An 18487-nucleotide genomic window follows, 5' to 3' on the forward strand; every position below is an offset into this window, starting at 1 on the left:
CCATTTTATTGGCATAGAGTTGCTTGTAGTAATCTTTCATGATCTTTTGTATTTCTGCAGTGTCAGTTGTTACTTCTCCTTTTTCATTTCTAATTCTATTGATTTGGGTCTTCTCCCTTTTTTTCTTGATGAGTCTGGCTAATGGTTTATCAATTTTGTTTATCTTCTCAAAGAACCAGCTTTTAGTTTTATTGATCTTTGCTATCGTTTCCTTCATTTCTTTTTCATTTATTTCTGATCTGATTTTTATGTTTTCTTTCCTTCCGCTAAATTTGGGGTTTTGTTGTTCTTCTTTCTCTAATTGTTTAGGTGCAAGGTCAGGTTGTTTACTCGAGATGTTTCCTGTTTCTTAAGGTGGGATTGTATTGCTATAAACTTCCCTCTTAGAACTGCTTTTGCTGCATCCCATAGGTTTTGGGTCATCATGTCTCCATTGTCATTTGTTTCTAGGTATTTTTTATTTCCTCTTTGATTTCTTCAGTGATAACTTCGTTATTAAGTAGTGTATTGTTTAGCTTCCATGTGTTTGTATATTTTACAGCTCTTTTCCTGTAATTGATATCTAGTCTCATAGCATTGTGGTCGGAAAAGTTACTTGATTCAATTTCAATTTTCTTAAATTTACCAAGGCTTGATTTGTGACCCAAGATATGATCTACCCTGGAGAATGTTCCATGAGCACTTGAGAAAAATGTGTACTCTGTTGTTTTTGGATGGAATGTCCTATAAATATCAATTAAGTCCATCTTGTTTAATGTATCATTTAAAGCTTGTGTTTCCTTATTTATTTTCATTTTGGATGATCTGTCCATTGGTGAAAGTGGGGTGTTGAAGTCCCCTACTATGAGTGTGTTACTGTCGATTTCCCCTTTGATGGCTGTTACTATTTGCCTTATGTATTGAGGTGCTCCTATGTTGGGTGCATAAATATTTACAATTGTTATATCTTCTTCTTAGATCAATCCCTTGATCATTATGTAGTGTCCTTCTTTGTCTCTTCTAATAGTCTTTATTTTAAAGTCTATTTTGTCTGATATGAGTATTGCTACTCCAGCTTTCTTTTGGTTTCCATTTGCATGGAATATCTTTTTCCATCCCCTCACTTTCAGTCTGTATGTTTCTCTAGGTCTGAAGTGTGTCTCTTGTAGACAGCATATATATGGGTCTTGTTTTTATATCCATTCAGCCAATCTGTGTCTTTTGGTGGGAGCAGTTTGTCCATTTACATTTAAGGTAATTATCGATATGTATGTTCCTATTCCCATTTTCTTAATTGTTTTGGGTTCGTTATTGTAGGTATTTTCCTTCTGTTGTGTTTCTTGCCTTGAGAAGTTCCTTTAGCATTTGTTGTAAAGCTGGTTTGGTGGTGCTGAACTCTCTCAGCTTTTGCTTGTCTGTAAAGGTTTTAATTTCTCCATCAAATCTGAATGAGATCCTTGCTGCGTAGAGTAATCTTGGTTGCAGGGTTTTCTCCTTCATCACTTTAAATATGTCCTGCCAGTCCCTTCTGGCTTGCAGAGTTTCTGCTGAAAGATCAGCTGTTAACCTTATGGGAATTCCCTTGTGTGTTGTTTGTTGTTTTTCCCTTGCTGCTTTTAATATGATTTCTTTGTGTTTAATTTTTGACAGTTTGATTAATATGTGTCTTGGTGTGTTTCTCCTTGGATTTATCCTGTATGGGACTCTCTGTGCCTCCTGGACTTGATTAACTCTTTCCTTTCCCATATTAGGGAAGTTTTCAACTCTAATCTCTTCAAATATTTTCTCAGTCCCTTTCTTTTTCTCTTCTTCTTCTAGAACCCGTATAATTCAAATGTTGGTGCATTTAATGTTGTCCCAGAGGTCTCTGAGACTGCCCTCTGTTCTTTTCATTCTTTTTTCTTTATTCTGCTCTGCAGCAGTTATGTCCACTATTTTATCTTCCACCTCACTTATGGGTTCTTCTGCCTGTTATTCTGCTATTGATACCATCTAGAGTATTTTTAATTTCATTTATTGTGTTGCTCATCGTTGCTTGATTCCTCTTTAGTTCTTCTAGGTCCTTGTTAACTGTTTCTTGCATTTTGTCTATTCTATTTCCAAGATTTTGGATCATCTTTACTATCATTATTCTGAATTCTTTTTCAGGTAGACTGCCTCTTTCCTCTTCATTTGTTAGGTCTGGTGGGTTTTTATCTTGCTCCTTCACCTGCTGTGTGTTTTTCTGCCTTCTCATTTTGCTTATCTTACTGTGTTTGCAGTCTCCTTTTTGCAGGGTGCAGGTTCGTAGTTCCCGTTGTTTTTGGTGTCTGTCCCCAGTGGCTAAGGTTGTTTCAGTGGGTTATGTAGGCTTCCTGGTGGAGGGGACTCGTGCCTGTGTTCTGCTGGATGATCCTCCATCTTGTCTTTCTGTTGGACAGGTCCACATCTGGTGGTGTGTTTTGGGGTGTCTGTGGCCTTATTTTGATTTTAGGCAGCCTCTCTGCTAATTGGTGGGGTTGTGTTCCTGTCTTGCTAGTTGTTTGGCATAGGGTGTCCAGCACTGTAGCTTGCTGGTCGTTGAGTGAAGCTGGCTGCTGGTGTTGAGTTGGAGATCTCTGGGAGATTTTCGCCATTTGATATTATGTGGAGCTGTGAGGTCTCTTGTGGACCAGTGTACTGAAGTTGGCTCTCCCACCTCAGAGGCATAGCACTGACTCCTGGCTGCAGCACCAAGAGCCTTTCATCCACACGGCTCAGACTATGTATTATTCTTTTCTGATCATTCTTTCATTGTATCCCTTCTTGCTTTGTGCAAAGTGATTCTTTGTTTTCCCGCCGTCCCCACGAATGTCGTGGCTTCAGCCACCAGGACCCCTCCAGAGCCGGCAGCCTCAGTGAGGCTGCCCTTCCCTCAGGCTCCAGGCACTTCCATGACGGTGGAGGGAAGAGTGTAATATTTTTTAACGTCTTTATTGGAGTATTATTGCTTTACATTATTGTATTAGCTGCTGCTGTTTAACAAAGTGAATCAGCTATATGTATACATATATCCCCATATCTCCTCCCTCTTGCGTCTCCCTCCCACCCTCCCTATCCCACCACTCCAGGTGGTCACAATGCACTGAGCTGATCTCCCTGTGCTATGTGGCTGCTTCCCACTAGCTGTCTATTTTACATTTGCTAGTGTATATATGTCAGTGCCACTCTCTCACTTAGTCTCAGCTTACCCTTCCCCCTCCCCATGTCCTCAAGTCCATTTTGTACATCTGCATCTTTATTCCTGTCCTGCTCCTAGGTTCTTCAGAACCATTTTTTTTTTATATTCCATATATATGTGTTAGCATATGGTATTAGTTTTTCTCTTTCTGACTTACTTCTCTGTATGACAGTCTCTAGGTCCATCCACCTCACTACAAATAACTCAATTTCATTTCTTTTTATGGCTGAGTGATAGTCCATTGTATATATGTGCCACGTCTTCTTTATCTATTCATCTGTTGATAGACACTTAGGTTGCTTCCATGTCCTGGCTATTGTATATAGTGCTGCAATGAACATTGTGGTACATGTTTCTTTTTGAATTATTGTTTTCTCAGAGTATATGCCCAGTAGTGGGATTGCTGGGTCATATGGTAGTTCTTTTTTTAGTTTTTTAAGGAAACTCCATACTGTTCTCTATAGTGGCTGTATCAATTTACACTCCCACCAAGAGTACAAGAGGGTTCCCTTTTCTCCACACCCTCTCCAGCATTTATTGTTTGTAGATTTTTTGATGATGACCATTCTGACCCATGTGAGGTGATACCTCATTGTAGTTTTGATTTGCATTTCTTTAATGATTAGTGATTTTGAGCATCCTTTCATGTGTTTATTGGCAATCTGTATATCTTCTTTGGAGAACTTATAATGTAATTCTAATCAGAATCCCAGAATCATTCTTCTTTTGGTACAAAGTTATTCTAAAGTTTATCTCAGAATGAAAATGTTGAATAGCCATTAAAATTTTTAAAAGATCAATAAGGTGTCAGATATTGAAATATAAAGGTGTAATCATTAAAACATTGTGATGCCCATGGAATCCAAGGGAACTAAATAAAAAAAGCCTAGAGACAAACCCAAGGATTCATTATATGGTAAGAGTGATATTTCCTGTTAGTGTGGAAAAGATAGCCTAGGCAATAAATAACAATAAACAATTCTTATGAAGCATTCCTTATATGCCAGTACAGTACTAGTTGAAAGGCTTTGTATGTGTAAATTGTTTTAATCTGTACAACCCTGTAAGGTAGGTATTATGATTTTTTTCTCCTGGACTAGCTTTTCCCAAATCACATTTGAGTAGTAGTAGAGGCAGGATTCAAATCCAAGCAGTCTCTCTCAGAGTTAATGCTTTAAACAACTAAGTTTGTCCTGTAGTCAGTGGCATTAAGTAATGACTTTTTGGAAAAATAAAATGAGATCTGTACCTCATACAGCACATTAAAACAAATTTAAGATGGATGAACATAAATACATTCCAGATAGATTAAAGAGGTAAATGTTAAAAATGGTATCTTAAAAGAATTAGGAGAAAAACTAGGTGTAGTCAATGATAATAATGAAAATGCTAACAATCACTAACATGTACTTGAGCACTTATGTGCCAGTCACTGTGCTAAATGTTTCTCCTTTTTCCAAGTACATTAATATTAGACATTTTAATCATCAGTTCTGGCAAGACTGTGTATTAAAAACAGGACCCTAAAATATTTCAGGTGCAATTAATTGATACAGGCCTTTTGGGAAGTACTGTGAAATGTATTACAAAACCTTTACGTGTTTTTTTATAAGCTCATTGAGAAAAAAAAAAAACTTGTGTACTTGTTCACAATAAGTGTTTGCTAAACTTTTAACTCTGTACTCTGATCCAACAGATCCATTTCCAAGAACCTAGTCTAATCCTAAATATGAAACCACCTTTATTCACAAATACATTTATCTTAACTTTATTTGTGGTAATGAAAAATTAAAGACAACTTGAAGAGGACAGTAGGAATGTGGTTAACTTTATCACAGTGGAATATACAGCTTTTTAAAGGATCATAAAAGTTCATCTAAGGATGGAAACATTTATCAAAGAATGTTAAGTGATATTAAAGGACAAATGTTTTACTTCTATGGATGGTACAATTATAACCATGTAAAAATGTTTATACTTGTATCAGCCAAATGCAATGTACAGGCCTCTTGGGGATCCTGATTTGAACAACTCGGCTGTACACACACACACACACACACACACACACACACACAATTTTTGAGACAGAAATTTGAACATGGACTGGCTGTTGCATATTAATTATTGTGTTAGATGTAATTCATGTGGTTATGTAAATACACGTTTTATCTGTTAGTTTATTAGAGATTCAAGCTGACACATAATGTAGATAAGATATGATGTCTGGAATGTGCTTTAAAATACTACAGCAAAAAAAAAAAAAAAAGCTTGTGGGAGAGAGAGAAAACAAGATTGGTCACCAGCATTCGTGATGCTGAATGATAGGTACAGGGAAGTTAATTATTCCATTTTCCATTTGTGTTTCTTGAAAATTTTCCACAGCCAAAAGTTAGAGAAAGAAAAAATTCAAAGCACTAAGGCCAGAAGAAATTGCCTATGCTTAGGATAAAACACTAAAGAAATACAGGAAAATATAGGTTATGTTTACTTTTCATGATTTAATTCTACTTGGAAGTTATCCTGAGACTAAAATTTTTTATTTAAAAAATGTGTGCATGAAGATGATTATTTTAAGAATGTCCATAATACAAATAATATCATGATGATAACAAGTAGCGCCAACAGCTAGGGAATAGTTAAATGATACTGTCTCTAATCAGGAATGTTAGGTGACCATCTGAAAACATAACAATGATGAGTGAGTTACCAGATTAAAAAAATAGTTATACATATATCCAAATAAAATCATTACATTTGAAATATTAATATGAAATATATGTATATGACTGAAAGGGAATATGCAAAAACAAAGGTAATTATATTTCTTCTAATGTTGCTCTATTATTTATCTGACTTTAAAAACTGGGGCAGTGTAGGGAGTTCCCTGGTGGGCTAGTGGTTATGATTCCAGTCTTTCACTGCCGTGGCCTGGGTTCAATCCCTGGTCAGGGAACTGAGATCCCACAAGGCGCAACCAAAAAAAAAAGGGGGGGGGCAGTGTAAATGCTAGGCACAAAATTATTAGTGTTGTATCAATAATGTAGTGACATGTTAGTAATGGGAAATTAAAAGCTAGGAAATGGAAGACATTTGAATTGAATGCTACAGTAACATTAGGCACATCATTGAAGTACTTTTTTTGTATACCAGTCTCTCCTCCCCTATTTTCTTCATTCCCTACCACTCCCAATCCAAATAATAAAGTATTAATTAGGTTTCATTCCATATCTGTCTTAAACAGCTGGCCATTAATTTTTCTTTCCTACAGAATTAAGTAAAACTAGAGTCCAACATTTATTGAGCACCTACTCTGTGCCAGGTAGACGATTAGTTGCTGAAAAATCAAAGGCGAGTCACATGAAATGAAAGAAATTATAATGTGATGGGGAAGCAGACACACAAATGACTATTAAATGATGTTAAGGATACAGACATGATAAAAATATTCTTAGAAAGGGGGAAGGGGAGTGTATAACTCTGCCTAGCAGAAGGTAGAGGAAGAGGAAGAGAAGTTAAAGGTGATGGGAAAAGAGCAAAAAGAGGAACTTCACAAAGATGGTGATGCCAAGTATAGCTTTAAACACTTAACTGGAATTTAGAGGAAGAGTCAAATTTTCCAAATCATTGTTTCTCAAGTTTTAATGTGCAAATTACTTTGGTGATATGGTTAGAATGCAGATTCTGATTCTGAAAGTTTGGAAGGGGGTCTGAGATTTTATATTTCTAATAAGATCCCTGATGGTTCAAATACTGTTGACCCATATTAAGTAACAAGCTTTTAAAATGGAAAAAAATCACATATCTTGTCATGGAGCCATGAAACAATGTGATGTGTTCAAGTATATACAAATAGCCTGGTATTCCTGTAGGGCAAATTGTATGAAAGTAAATAGATGTTTTTGTGCTTTACCTCAGAGCTTGGATTTATCCTATACTGTCCTTTAGAGTTAGCGATTATGACAGACTGCTGACTTCAGGTAACAAGAAAGTAGGGAAAAGACAAACTGAAGAATTGATTAGTTGCCAATTGTGAGGAGATACCAAAGCCAACTTAAGGGCCTATACTCATCAAAATATTCAAAGTCATGAAAGACAAGATAGTGGAACTATTTCAGATATGAGATTACTTTAAAGAGACCTGCCAACTGAATGGAGAGTGATCAGGATTTTCTGTAAAGAACATTATAGGACTAATTGGTGAAATTTGAATGAAGTCTATAGTTAGCTAATAGTTAATTATTAACTTCTTTGTTTTGATAGTTGTGTGGCTATGTAAGAGAATGCCCTTGTTTTTGAAAAATACATATTGACATATTTAGAGTAGAGAAGCATCATGTCAGGATTTCACTGGCATTCAGAAAGATGACGCCAATGTGATAAAATGTTAACATTTGGGGGATCTGAGTAAAAAATATATGGGACTTCTTTGTATTACTCCAAGTTTTCTGTAAGTCTGAAATTATGTCAAAATAAAGTTTTATTTTCTAGAGTGCACAGAGAGAGGAACAATAGCACAACCCACACAAGTCAGAACCCTAAGGCTCAGCCTTCTTCACCCACACTTCCTCGTATCTAAACCCCATTATCTGTGTGAACTTATGCTTCAAACCAGCTTCTCTATATTTCTACCAATTTCAGTCTAACTTAATGATCCCTTATCTATACTGCTGAAATAGCCTAATCAACTTTTATTTCCCTTCAATCTCTGCAGCAATTTATATTTTCAAAAAGTAAATCTAATTATGTCACACCTGCTTCCCATCCCCATCCTTTAAAATATTTGACAGAGGGAATATTCTTTAACAGAGTACCCCTAAAGCCCTACTTACATAGGCTGTTTCCTACCTGTTCGTGGTTTTCACCATGCTTCCTTACTCTATGCTACCTGACTGCTGTTCCCTGGTGTTCCCTGTTCCCAAATTTTTCCTGTTCCCTGGTGCCTTGGGCCTTTCTACCATTCTCTCTTCCTTGCCCTTACTATCCATCAGCTGTTTCTGTTCATATTTTGTAATCTAACACTTTATCTGGGAAGCCTTTCCTAAAGCTCTCTTACTAGTTATACTCAGTATCTCTTATCAATAGTACTTCTGTTTTCTATCACACATTACTTGCAGTTTTTGAGAATGCCTATAAACTACATCAGGGGCATGGTCCATGCCTGTTCTTGCTCACCACTGTGTCCCCAAGGTATAACACAGTGCCTGGCATATAACTGGCTCTCTATAAAGTTATCAAATGTATAAATGAAAGGGAAGGCAGGAGACAGGAGAGATGCTGGGCCAAGATGTATCTTAAAATGGAATTCAGGAGAAGATTTGGGTAAGTGAGAACTGAAAGACTGGGAGGGTTATCATCAGGACAGGTGAAGAGAAGGTGTGAGTTACACTCTAAATTGCCATGCATCAAGAGTCCACTACAACCTTACAGACACCAAAGAGTAAAAGGAGGAAAGTGTAAAGAAAACTTTTGAGTAAAATTAAATTAAAAGCATCACTTTAGTGAAGGTTAAGGTTTCTCATGTGCTTTTACAAGACAAGGGGAGTGATGAGTTCCTTTTAGAAGAGATGTGTTGAAATTTGCCTGGTATTTGCTTTAAAATACTCTAGAAAACGAGTGGACACTATTGGAACACCAACACATGCCAGGTATATATACATGTTAAAACCTAACAATTCTAACTACCCCATTGTAGAAATGAGTTTAGAATTGTCTGCCATCTTATTTTGCTATTTAACATCTTTCTCTGCATTCTTTTTTTGTATTTTTTTTTTTGCGGTACGCGGGCCTCTCACTGTTGTGACCTCTCCCGTTGCAGAGCGCAGGCTCAGCGGCCATGGCTCACAGGCCTAGCCACAGCATGTGGGATCCTCCTGGACCGAGGCACGAACCCATGTCCCCTGCATTGGCAGGCGGACTCTCAACCACTGCGCCACCAGGGAAGCCCCTTTCTCTGCATTCTTTATCTTGGATGGCAAGAAATCTTGAGGGCTACCTTAGAATTCTGTTTACTGTTTTTCATGAGGGCTTTAAAAAGTTGCCATTGTTTTTTCCTGCATCTGCTTTTGCTTTCTGGCAATCTGATTCTCATTCCTTTGCAGTAATTTTCCCTTTCTCTGGTAACTTTTAGGATGTCTTCATACTTATGTACTATATATTTCTTTTTTCATTTGCTTTGATGCTCAAGTGAGTTATTGAAATATTAGAGTTAATATCATTGTGTAAAATATTTTGGCTATCATTTCTTCAAATATTACATCCCATTCATTCTATTCAATCCTTTGTTAACCTATTTTGGTTTGTCCTTTTTTTCTTTTTTTCATATTTCCATCACTCTATTCCTTTGAGTTGTGGAATTACTCTTCCAATCCAATGATCTTGACTTTTAGATATGACCATTCTGTTATTCAGGGCAGTGAGCAATGATTTTCTCAATTTCAACAATTATACTTCCCATTTCTGAGGTCTCTTGGCCTTTTGCCTCTTTCTCTTGGCAATATTAGTTATTTTGAAGACCTGTAAATCTGTATTCTGTGAACCCATTAACTATTTCTTGAGATGGTTCTTCCATTTGTTGTTTGTACCTTTTCTTTGTTTTATGCTACTGATATTCAGATTTTTGGAGTTTTGTGTTCTCATCTTTAAAGTTGATATTCACCATTACAACTTCTGCCTGCTTTTTATGGGATCCTTCTCATGGAAGAGGTAGAAATTTGCACTCTCTGTTTTCAGAGGCAGTTATGGATGGGCAGGACATGTTTCAAACAAAGTGGGGCACCTGGGCGTTGCCTTATCTACCCACCCATCCATTTCTCTACTGAAGCCTCAAGGACCCTGGTGAGGTGTTGGCAGGTTGGCAAGTGTAGTCATTCTATTAGTTACTGCAGGTAATTCTTTCTTTCCTCCAGGTCTGGAGCTCCTTCGATTCTGATCACATTTTTGTGGCAGTACTTTCCCATGTGCTTTTGCAGTTTGCTTTTCAAATTTCCTAAGATATTAGGCATTCAGAGATTGCTCACAAATTCCACTCTACTTAAAAGTTCCTTTTTTTGCATGCTAATATGAATGTAAATGTGCCGATCTGTGCATCTATGTATAAAAATTTTGACTATCGTTTTTAGGGTGCTTTGCCATCTTGAAATCTGAGTGCCAGTCACTGTTGGTAGGCCATACTCTTTTTTTCTCAGTGTTGGTGAGAATTTGGCACTTAGGCTTTCATAGATTTTCCCTATCCTTTCCACATCTCCAAACATTTCAAAAAAAGAAGCCAATTTAGTTATTAATCCAGTAGTGGAAATATGGTGTTCAGATAGAGCAACACTCATGGTGAAACTAACATTTATTGCATACTTATGCCAGATATCCTTCTAATGACTATTACAGGAATTTATTTATTTATTTTTACATCTTTATTGGAGAATAATTGCTTAACAATGCTGTGTTAGTTTCTGCTTTATAACAAAATGACACACTTATACATATACTTATGTTCCCATATCCGCTCCCTCTTGCGTCTCCCTCCCACCCTCCCTATCCCACCCCTCCAGGCAGTCAAAAAGCACCAAGATTATCTCCCTGTGCCATGCGGCTGCTTCCCACTATCTACCTTACTTTTGGTAGTGTATATATGTCCATGCCTCTCTTTCACTTTGTCACAGCTTACCCTTCCCCCTCCCCATATCCTCAAGTCCATTCTCTAGTAGGTCTGTGTCTTTATTCCTGTCTTACCCCTAGGTTCTTCATGACATTTTTTTTCTTCTTAAATTCCATATATATGTGTTAGTATATGGTATTTGTCTTTCTCTTTCTGACTTACTTCACTCTGTATGACAGACTCTAGGTCTATCCACCTCATTACAAATAGCTCAATTTCGTTCTTTTTATGGCTGAGTAATATTCCATTGTATATATGTGCCACATCTTCTTTAGCCATTCATCCGATGATGGACACTTACATTGTTTCCATCTCCGGGCTATTGTAAATAGGGCTGCTATGAACATTTTGGTACATGACTCTTTTTGAATTATGGTTTTCTCAGGGTATATGCCCAGTAGAGGGATTGCTGGGTCATATGGTAGTTCTATTTTTAGTTTTTTAAGGAACCTCCATACTGTTCTCCATAGTGGCTGTACCAATTCACATTCCCACCAGCAGTGCAAGAGTGTTCCCTTTTTTCCACACCCTCTCCAGCATTTATTGTTTCTAGATTTTTTGATGATGGCCATTCTGACTGGTGTGAGATGATATCTCATTGTAGTTTTGATTTGCATTTCTCTAATGAGTAAAGATGTTGAGCATCCTTTCATGTGTTTGTTGGCAGTCTGTATATCTTCTGTGGAGAAATGTCTATTTAGGTCTTCTGCCCATTTTTGGATTGGGTTGTTTGTTTGTTTTTGTCATTGAGCTGCATGAGCTGCTTATAAATTTTGGAGATTAATCCTTTGTCAGTTGCTTCATTTGCAAATATTTTCTCCCATTTTGAGGGTTGTCTTTTGGTCTTGTTTATGGTTTCCTTTGTTGTGCAAAAGCTTTGAAGTTTCATTAGGTCCCATATGTTTATTTTTGTCTTTATTTCCATTTCTCTAGGAGGTGGGTCAAAAAGGATCTTGCTGTGATTTATGTCATAGAGTGTTCTGCCTATGTTTTCCTCTAAGAGTTTGATAGTTTCTGGACTTACATTTAAGTCTTTAATCCATTTTGAGATTATTTTTGTGTATGGTGTTAGGGAGTGATCTAATCTCATACATTTACATGTCCCTGTCCAGTTTTCCCAGCACCACTTATTGAAGAGGGTGTCCTTTCTCCACTGTTCATTCCTGCCTCCTTTATCAAAGATAAGGTGACCATACGTGTGTGGGTTTATCTCTGGGCTTTCCGTTCTGTTCCATTGATCTATCTTTCTGTTTTCAAGCCAGTACCATACTGTCTTGATTACTGTAGCTTTGTAGTATAGTCTGAAGTCAGGGAGCCTGATTCCTCCAACTCCATTTTTCGTTCTCAAGATTGCTTTGGCTATTCAGGGTCTTTTGTGTTTCCATACAAATTGTGAAATTTTTTGTTCTAGTTCTGTAAAAAATGCCAGTGGTAGTGGGATAGGGATTGCATTGAATCTGTAGATTGCTTTTGGTAGTAAAGTCATTTTCACAATGTTAATTCTTCCAATCCAAGAATATGGTATATCTCTCCATCTATTTGTATCATCTTTAATTTCTTTCATCAGTGTCTTATAATTTTCTGCATACAGGTCTTTTGTCTCCTTAGGTAGGTTTATTCCTAGATATTTTATTCTTTTTTTGCAATGGTAAATGGGAGTGTTTCCTTGATTTCACTTACAGATTTTTCATCATTAGTATATAGGAATGCCAGAGATTTCTGTGCATTAATTTTGTATCCTGCTACTTTACCAAATTCATTGATTAGCTCTAGTAGTTTTCTGGTAACATCTTTAGGATTCTCTATGTATAGTATCATGTCATCTGCAAACAGTGACAGCTTTACTTCTTTTCCCATTTGGATTCCTTTTATTTCCTTTTCTTCTCTGATTGCTGTGGCTAAAACTTCCAAAACTGTGTTGAATAAGAGTGGTGAGAGTGGGCAACCTGTCTTGTTCCTGATCTTAGTGGAAATGGTTTCAGTTTTTCACCATTGAGGACAATGTTGGCTGTGGGTTTGTCACATATGGCCTTTATTATGTTGAGGAAAGTTCCCTCTATGCCTACTTTCTGCAGAGTTTTTGTCAAAAATGGGTGTTGAATTTTGTCAAAAGCTTTCTCTGCATTTATTGAGATGACCATATGGTTTTTCTCCTTCAATTTGTAAATATGGTGTATCATGTTGATTGATTTGCGTGTGTTGAAGAATCCTTGCATTCCTGGAATAAACTGCAGTTGATCATGGTGTATGATCCTTTTAATCTGCTGCTGGATTCTGTTTGCTAGTATTTTGTTGAGGATTTTTGCATCTATGCTCATTAGTGATATTGGCCTGTAGTTTTCTTTCTTTGTGACACACTTGTCTGGCTTTGGTATCAAGGTGATGGTGGCCTCGTAGAATGAGTTTGGGAGTGTTCCTCCCTCTGCTACATTTTGGAAGTGTTTGAGGAGGATAGGTGTTATCTCTTCTGTAAATGTTTGATAGAATTCGCCTGTGAAGCCATCTGGTCCTGGGCTTTTGTTTGGTGGAAGATTTTCAATCACAGTTTCAATTTCAGTGCTTGTGATTGGTCTGTTCATATTTTCTATTTCTTCCTGATTCAGTCTTGGCAGGTTACGCATTTCTAAGAATTTGTCCGTTTTTTCCAGCGTGTCCATTTTATTGGCATAGAGGTGCTTGTAGTAATCTCTCATGATATTTTGTATTTCTGCAGTGTCAGTTGTTACTTCTCCTTTTTCATTTCGAATTCTATTGATTTGAGTCTTCTCCCTTTTTTTCTTGATGAGTCTGGCTAATGGTTTATCAATTTTGTTTATCTTCTCAAAGAACCAGCTTTTAGTTTTATTGATCTTTGCTATCGTTTCCTTTATTTCTTTTTCATTTATTTCTGATCTGATGTTTATGATTTGTTTCCTTCCCCTAACTTTGGGGTTTGTTGTTCTTCTTTCTCTAACTGCTTTAGGTGCAAAGTTAGGTTGTTTATTCGAGATGTTTGCTGTTTCTTAAGTTGGGATTGTATTGCTATAAACTACCCTCTTAGAACTGCTTTTGCTGCATCCCATAGGTTTTGGGTCGTCGTATCTCCATTGTCATTTGTTTCTAGGTATTTTTTTATTTCCTCTTTGATTTCTTCAGTGATCACTTCGTTATTAAGTAGTGTATTGTTTAGCCTCCATGTGTTTGTAGTTTTTACAGATCTTTTCCTGTAATTGATATCTAGTCTCATAGCATTGTGGTCAGAAAAGATACTTGATACAATTTCAATTTTCTTAAATTTACCAAGCCTTGATTTGTGACCCAAGATATGATCTATCCTGGAGAATGTTTCATGAGCACTTGAGAAAAATGTGTATTCTGTTGTTTCTGGATGGAATGTCCTATAAATATCAATTAAGTCCATCTTGTTTAATGTATCATTTAAAGCTTGTGTTTCCTTATTTACTTTCACTTTGTATGATCTGTCCATTGGTGAAAGTGGTGTGTTAACGTCCCCTACTATGAATGTGTTACTGTCGATTTCCCCTTTTATGGCTGTTAGTACTTGCCTTATGTATTGTGGTGCTCCTAAGTTGGGTGCATAAATATTTACACTTGTTATATCTTCTTCTTGGACCGATCCCTTGATCATTATGTAGTGTCCTTCTTTGTGTCTTGTAATAGTCTTTATTTTAAAGTCTATTTTGTCTGATATGAGTATTGCTACTCCAGCTTTCTTTTGGTTTCCATTTGCATGGAATCTTTTTCCATCCCCTCACTTTCAGTCTGTATGTTTCTCTAGGTCTGAAGTGTGTCTCTTGTAGACAGCATATATATGGGTTTTGTTTTTGTATCCATTCAGCCAATCTGTGTCATTTGGTGGGAGCATTCAGTCCATTTATATTTAAGGTAATTATCGATATGTATGTTCCTATTCCCATTTTCTTAATTGTTCTGGGTTTTTTTTTTTTTTTTTTGGTCTTTTCCTTCTCTTGTGTTTCCTGCGTAGAGAAGTTCCTTTAGCATTTGTTGTAAAGCTGGTTTGGTGGTGCTGATTTCTCTTAGCTTTTGCTTCTCTGTAAAGCTTTTAATTTCTTCATCAAATCTGAATGAGATCCTTGCTGGGTAAGTAATCTTGGTTGCAGGTTTTCTGCTGAAAGATCAGCTGTTAACCTTATGGGGATTCCCTTGTGTGTTATTTGTTGTTTTTCCCTTGCTGCTTTTAATATGTTTTCTTTGTATTTAATTTTTGACAGTTTGATTAATATGTGTCTTGGCATATTTCTCCTTGGATTTATCCTGTATGGGACTCTCTGTGCCTCCTGGACTTGATTAACTATTTCCTTTCCCATATTAGGGAAGTTTTCAACTATAACCTCTTCAAATATTTTCTCAGTCCCTTTTTTTTTCTCTTCTTCTTCTGGAACACCTATAATTCGAATGTTGGTGCATTTAATGTTGTCCCAGAGGTTTCTGAGACTGTCCTCAGTTCTTTTCATTCTTTTTTCTTTCTTCTGCTCTGCAGTATTTATTTCCACTATTTTTTCCTCCATGCCACTTATGCGTTCTTCTGCCTCAGTTTTTCTGCTATTGATCCCATCTAGAGTATTTTTAATTTTATTTATTGTGTTTGTAATCTTTGCTTGATTCATCTTTAGTTCTTCTAGGTCCTTGTTAACTGTTTCTTGCATTTTGTCTATTCTATTTCCAAGATTTTGGGTCATCTTTACTATCATTATTCTGAATTCTTTTTCAGCTACACTGCCTATTTCCTCTTCATTTGTTAGGTCTGCTGGGTTTTTATCTTGCTCCTTCTCCTGCTGTGTTTTTCTGTCTTCTCATTTTGCTTATCTTACTGTGTTTGGGGGTCTCCTTTTTGCAGGCTGCAGGTTCGTAGTTCCCGTTGCTTTTATTGTCTGTCCCCAGTGGCTAAGGTTGGTTCAGTGGGTTGTGTAGGCTTCCTGGAGGAGGGGACTCGTGCCTGTGTTCTGGTGGGTGAGGCTGAATCTTTTCTTTCTGGTGGGGAGGTCGCCATCTGGTAGTGTGTTTTGGGGTATTTGTGGCCTTATTATGATTTTAGGCAGCCTCTCTGCTAATGGGTGGCATTGTGTTCCTGTCTTGCTAGTTGTTTGGCATAGGGTGTCCAGCACTGTGGTTTGCTGGTCTTTGAGTGAAGGTGGGTGCTGGTGTTGAGATGGAGATCTCTGGAAGGTTTTCACTGTTTGATATTACGTGGAGCTGGGAGGTCTCTTGTGGACCGGTGTCCTGAAGTTGGCTCTCCCACCTCAGAGGCACAGCTCTGACTCCTGGCTGCAGCACCAAGAACCTCCTCAATTTAGGATGATTCGTTGTCTGTCTATGTATTCCACAGATGCAGGGTACATCAAGTTGATTGTGGATCTTTAATCCGCTGCTTCTGAGGCTGCTGGGAGAGATTTCCCTTTCTCTTCTTTGTTCTCAGAGCTCCGGGTCTCAGCTTTGGATTTGGCCCCGCCTCTGCGTATAGGTCACCGGAGGGCGTCTCTTCTTCGCTTAGACAGGACAGGGTTAAAGGAGCAGCCGCTTCGGGGAGTCTGGCTCACTCAGGCCAGGGGGAGGGAGGGGCACGGAGTGCGGGGCAAGCCTGCAGCAGAGGCTGGCGTGACGTTGCACCAGCCCGAGATGTGCTGTGCACTCTCCCAGGGAAGCCGTCCCTGGATCCTGGGACCCTGGCACTGACGGGCTGCACAGGCTCCCCGGAAGGGGGCCGTGTACAGTGACCTGCGCTCCAACACAGGACTCTTGGCGGCGGTAGCAGCAGCCCCAGCGTCCCACACCCGTCTCTGGGGTCCGCGCTTTCAGTCACGGCTTGCGCCTGTCTCTGGAGCTCCTTTAAGCAGCACTCTTAATTCCCTCTCCTTGCTCACCAGGAAACCAAGAGGGAAGAAAAAGTCTCTTGCCTCTTTGGCAGGTCCAGACTTTTTCCCAGACTCCCTCCCGGCTAGCTGTGGTGCATTAGCCCCTTCAGGCTGTGTTCGTGCCGCCAGCCCCAGTCCTCTCCCTGCGCTCTGTCCGAAGCCCGAGCCTCAGCTCCCAGCCCCGCCTGCCCCGGCGGGTGAGCAGAAAAGCCTCTCAGGCTGATGAGTGCCAGTCAACACCGATCTTCTTTGTGGAAATCTCTCTGCTTTGCCCTCCGCACCCGTTGCTGTGCTCTCCTCCGTGACTAGGAAGCTTCCCCCCTCCGCCACCCACAGTCTCTGCCTGCGAAGGGGCTCCTAGTGTGTGGAAACGTTTCCTCCTTCACAGCTCCCTCCCACTGGTGCAGGTCCCATCCTTATTCTTTTGTCTCTGTTTCTTTTTTCTTTTGCCCTACCCAGGTATGTGGGGAGTTTCTTGCCTTTTGGGGGGTCTGAGGTCTTCTGTCAGCATTCAGTAGGTGTTCTGTAGTTGTTCCATGTGTAGATGTATTTCTCATGTATCTGTGGTGAGGAAGGTGATCTCCGCGTCTTACTCTTCCGCCATCTTCCCCGGAAGTTGACCACAGGAATTCATTTAATCCTCACAATCTGACAATAGCTCCTATTATCCCTATTTTACAGATAAGACAACTTAGGCACAGAGATATTAAGTGACTTAAAGTTTTTAAAAAATTCATTGCTTTAAAAAAGTGAAAGAATGGTGCTAGGCACTGTCAGATTGATGAAATCTGGTCATTGCTCTCAAGAGATCCCAGTCTGTTGTATTCTATCATCTTACTTAGTCCTGAGTTGTTCCCAGATTTAAGGCAAGCAGGAACTAACTTAAGTATTCAGATCATATTCAGTCAAGATTTACAGATCTGAACAAATCTTCTCTGTAAAATTCTGTAATTTAGAAGACTGTGAGATCACCTTTCCTCTTCATCCTCTTCAAATAATGGAGCAACTATAGGAACTTGGGCACTTCCTGAAGATGTTTTTATGAATCTTACTTTGGTTAGTTTCAGCTTAGGAGTATTTCATCTTCGTATGTAAGTATTTACTTCATTATATATAATTTTGAACTAGTATATTAATATTCTGCAATGTTACAAAGTAAAAAGAGGTTAACATGCTCATTATATTTGTGTTAAGGAACTAAAACTTCACATTTTTCTTTCCTTTTCAGTACATAATACTTCTCTGAATCAATGGAGAAATGGATATTCTCCTATATGCAAGCCTCAAATGAGGTCAGAATCTTCTGAACAGCTGTTACAGGGAAGAAAGAAAAGACACTTGAGTGAAACAGCATTAGGTAGGTTAAAATGAGGACAGGAGCACTAGTACTAAAAACTGAAAATAAAAAATTCTGATCTCCAAAGAACCTCTGCCTCATGGGATTTATAATCTAGAACAGTCACTAATTACACAAAATATCCATGGTTCTATGAACATTAAACAGCATATTCATGTAGTCAATTCAGAATTATTTGTGGCCTGGGAATCCATCCACTTTATAAGTTAAGGATTTCCTTCCTCTGTTTCCTAACTAGAGTTATCTTCTACTAACTGTCCTCCTGGACAGTAGTCTCCAACATTGTGTTCTAGACTCAAAATATGTCAGTACAAGGTTGCCTTTTAGATATTTATTACCATTTCTGGTACCTATTGTGGAGATGTTGATTTCACTAAAGCTTCCTCAGAATTTTGATAAACTGGGTGAGATTCATCTAAGGTAACTCA

General features: G+C 38.3%; 1 protein-coding gene across 8 annotated transcripts in view; it reads left to right on the forward strand.

Annotated features, from left to right (window-relative positions):
• Positions 1-18487, forward strand: part of KANSL1L (KAT8 regulatory NSL complex subunit 1 like) — a 177106-nt gene that overhangs the window by 149471 nt on the left and 9148 nt on the right. For all 8 annotated transcript variants that reach the window (XM_082630182.1, XM_082630186.1, XM_082630183.1 and 5 more), the window contains exon 9: positions 17931-18059. In XM_082630182.1, coding sequence (XP_082486308.1) covers positions 17931-18059 — 129 coding nt within the window. The remainder of the gene's footprint in view (positions 1-17930; positions 18060-18487) is intronic.

The sequence above is a fragment of the Mesoplodon mirus genome (assembly GCF_964341445.2).
Source record: "Mesoplodon mirus genome assembly, chromosome: 8".
NCBI lineage: Eukaryota > Metazoa > Chordata > Mammalia > Artiodactyla > Ziphiidae > Mesoplodon > Mesoplodon mirus.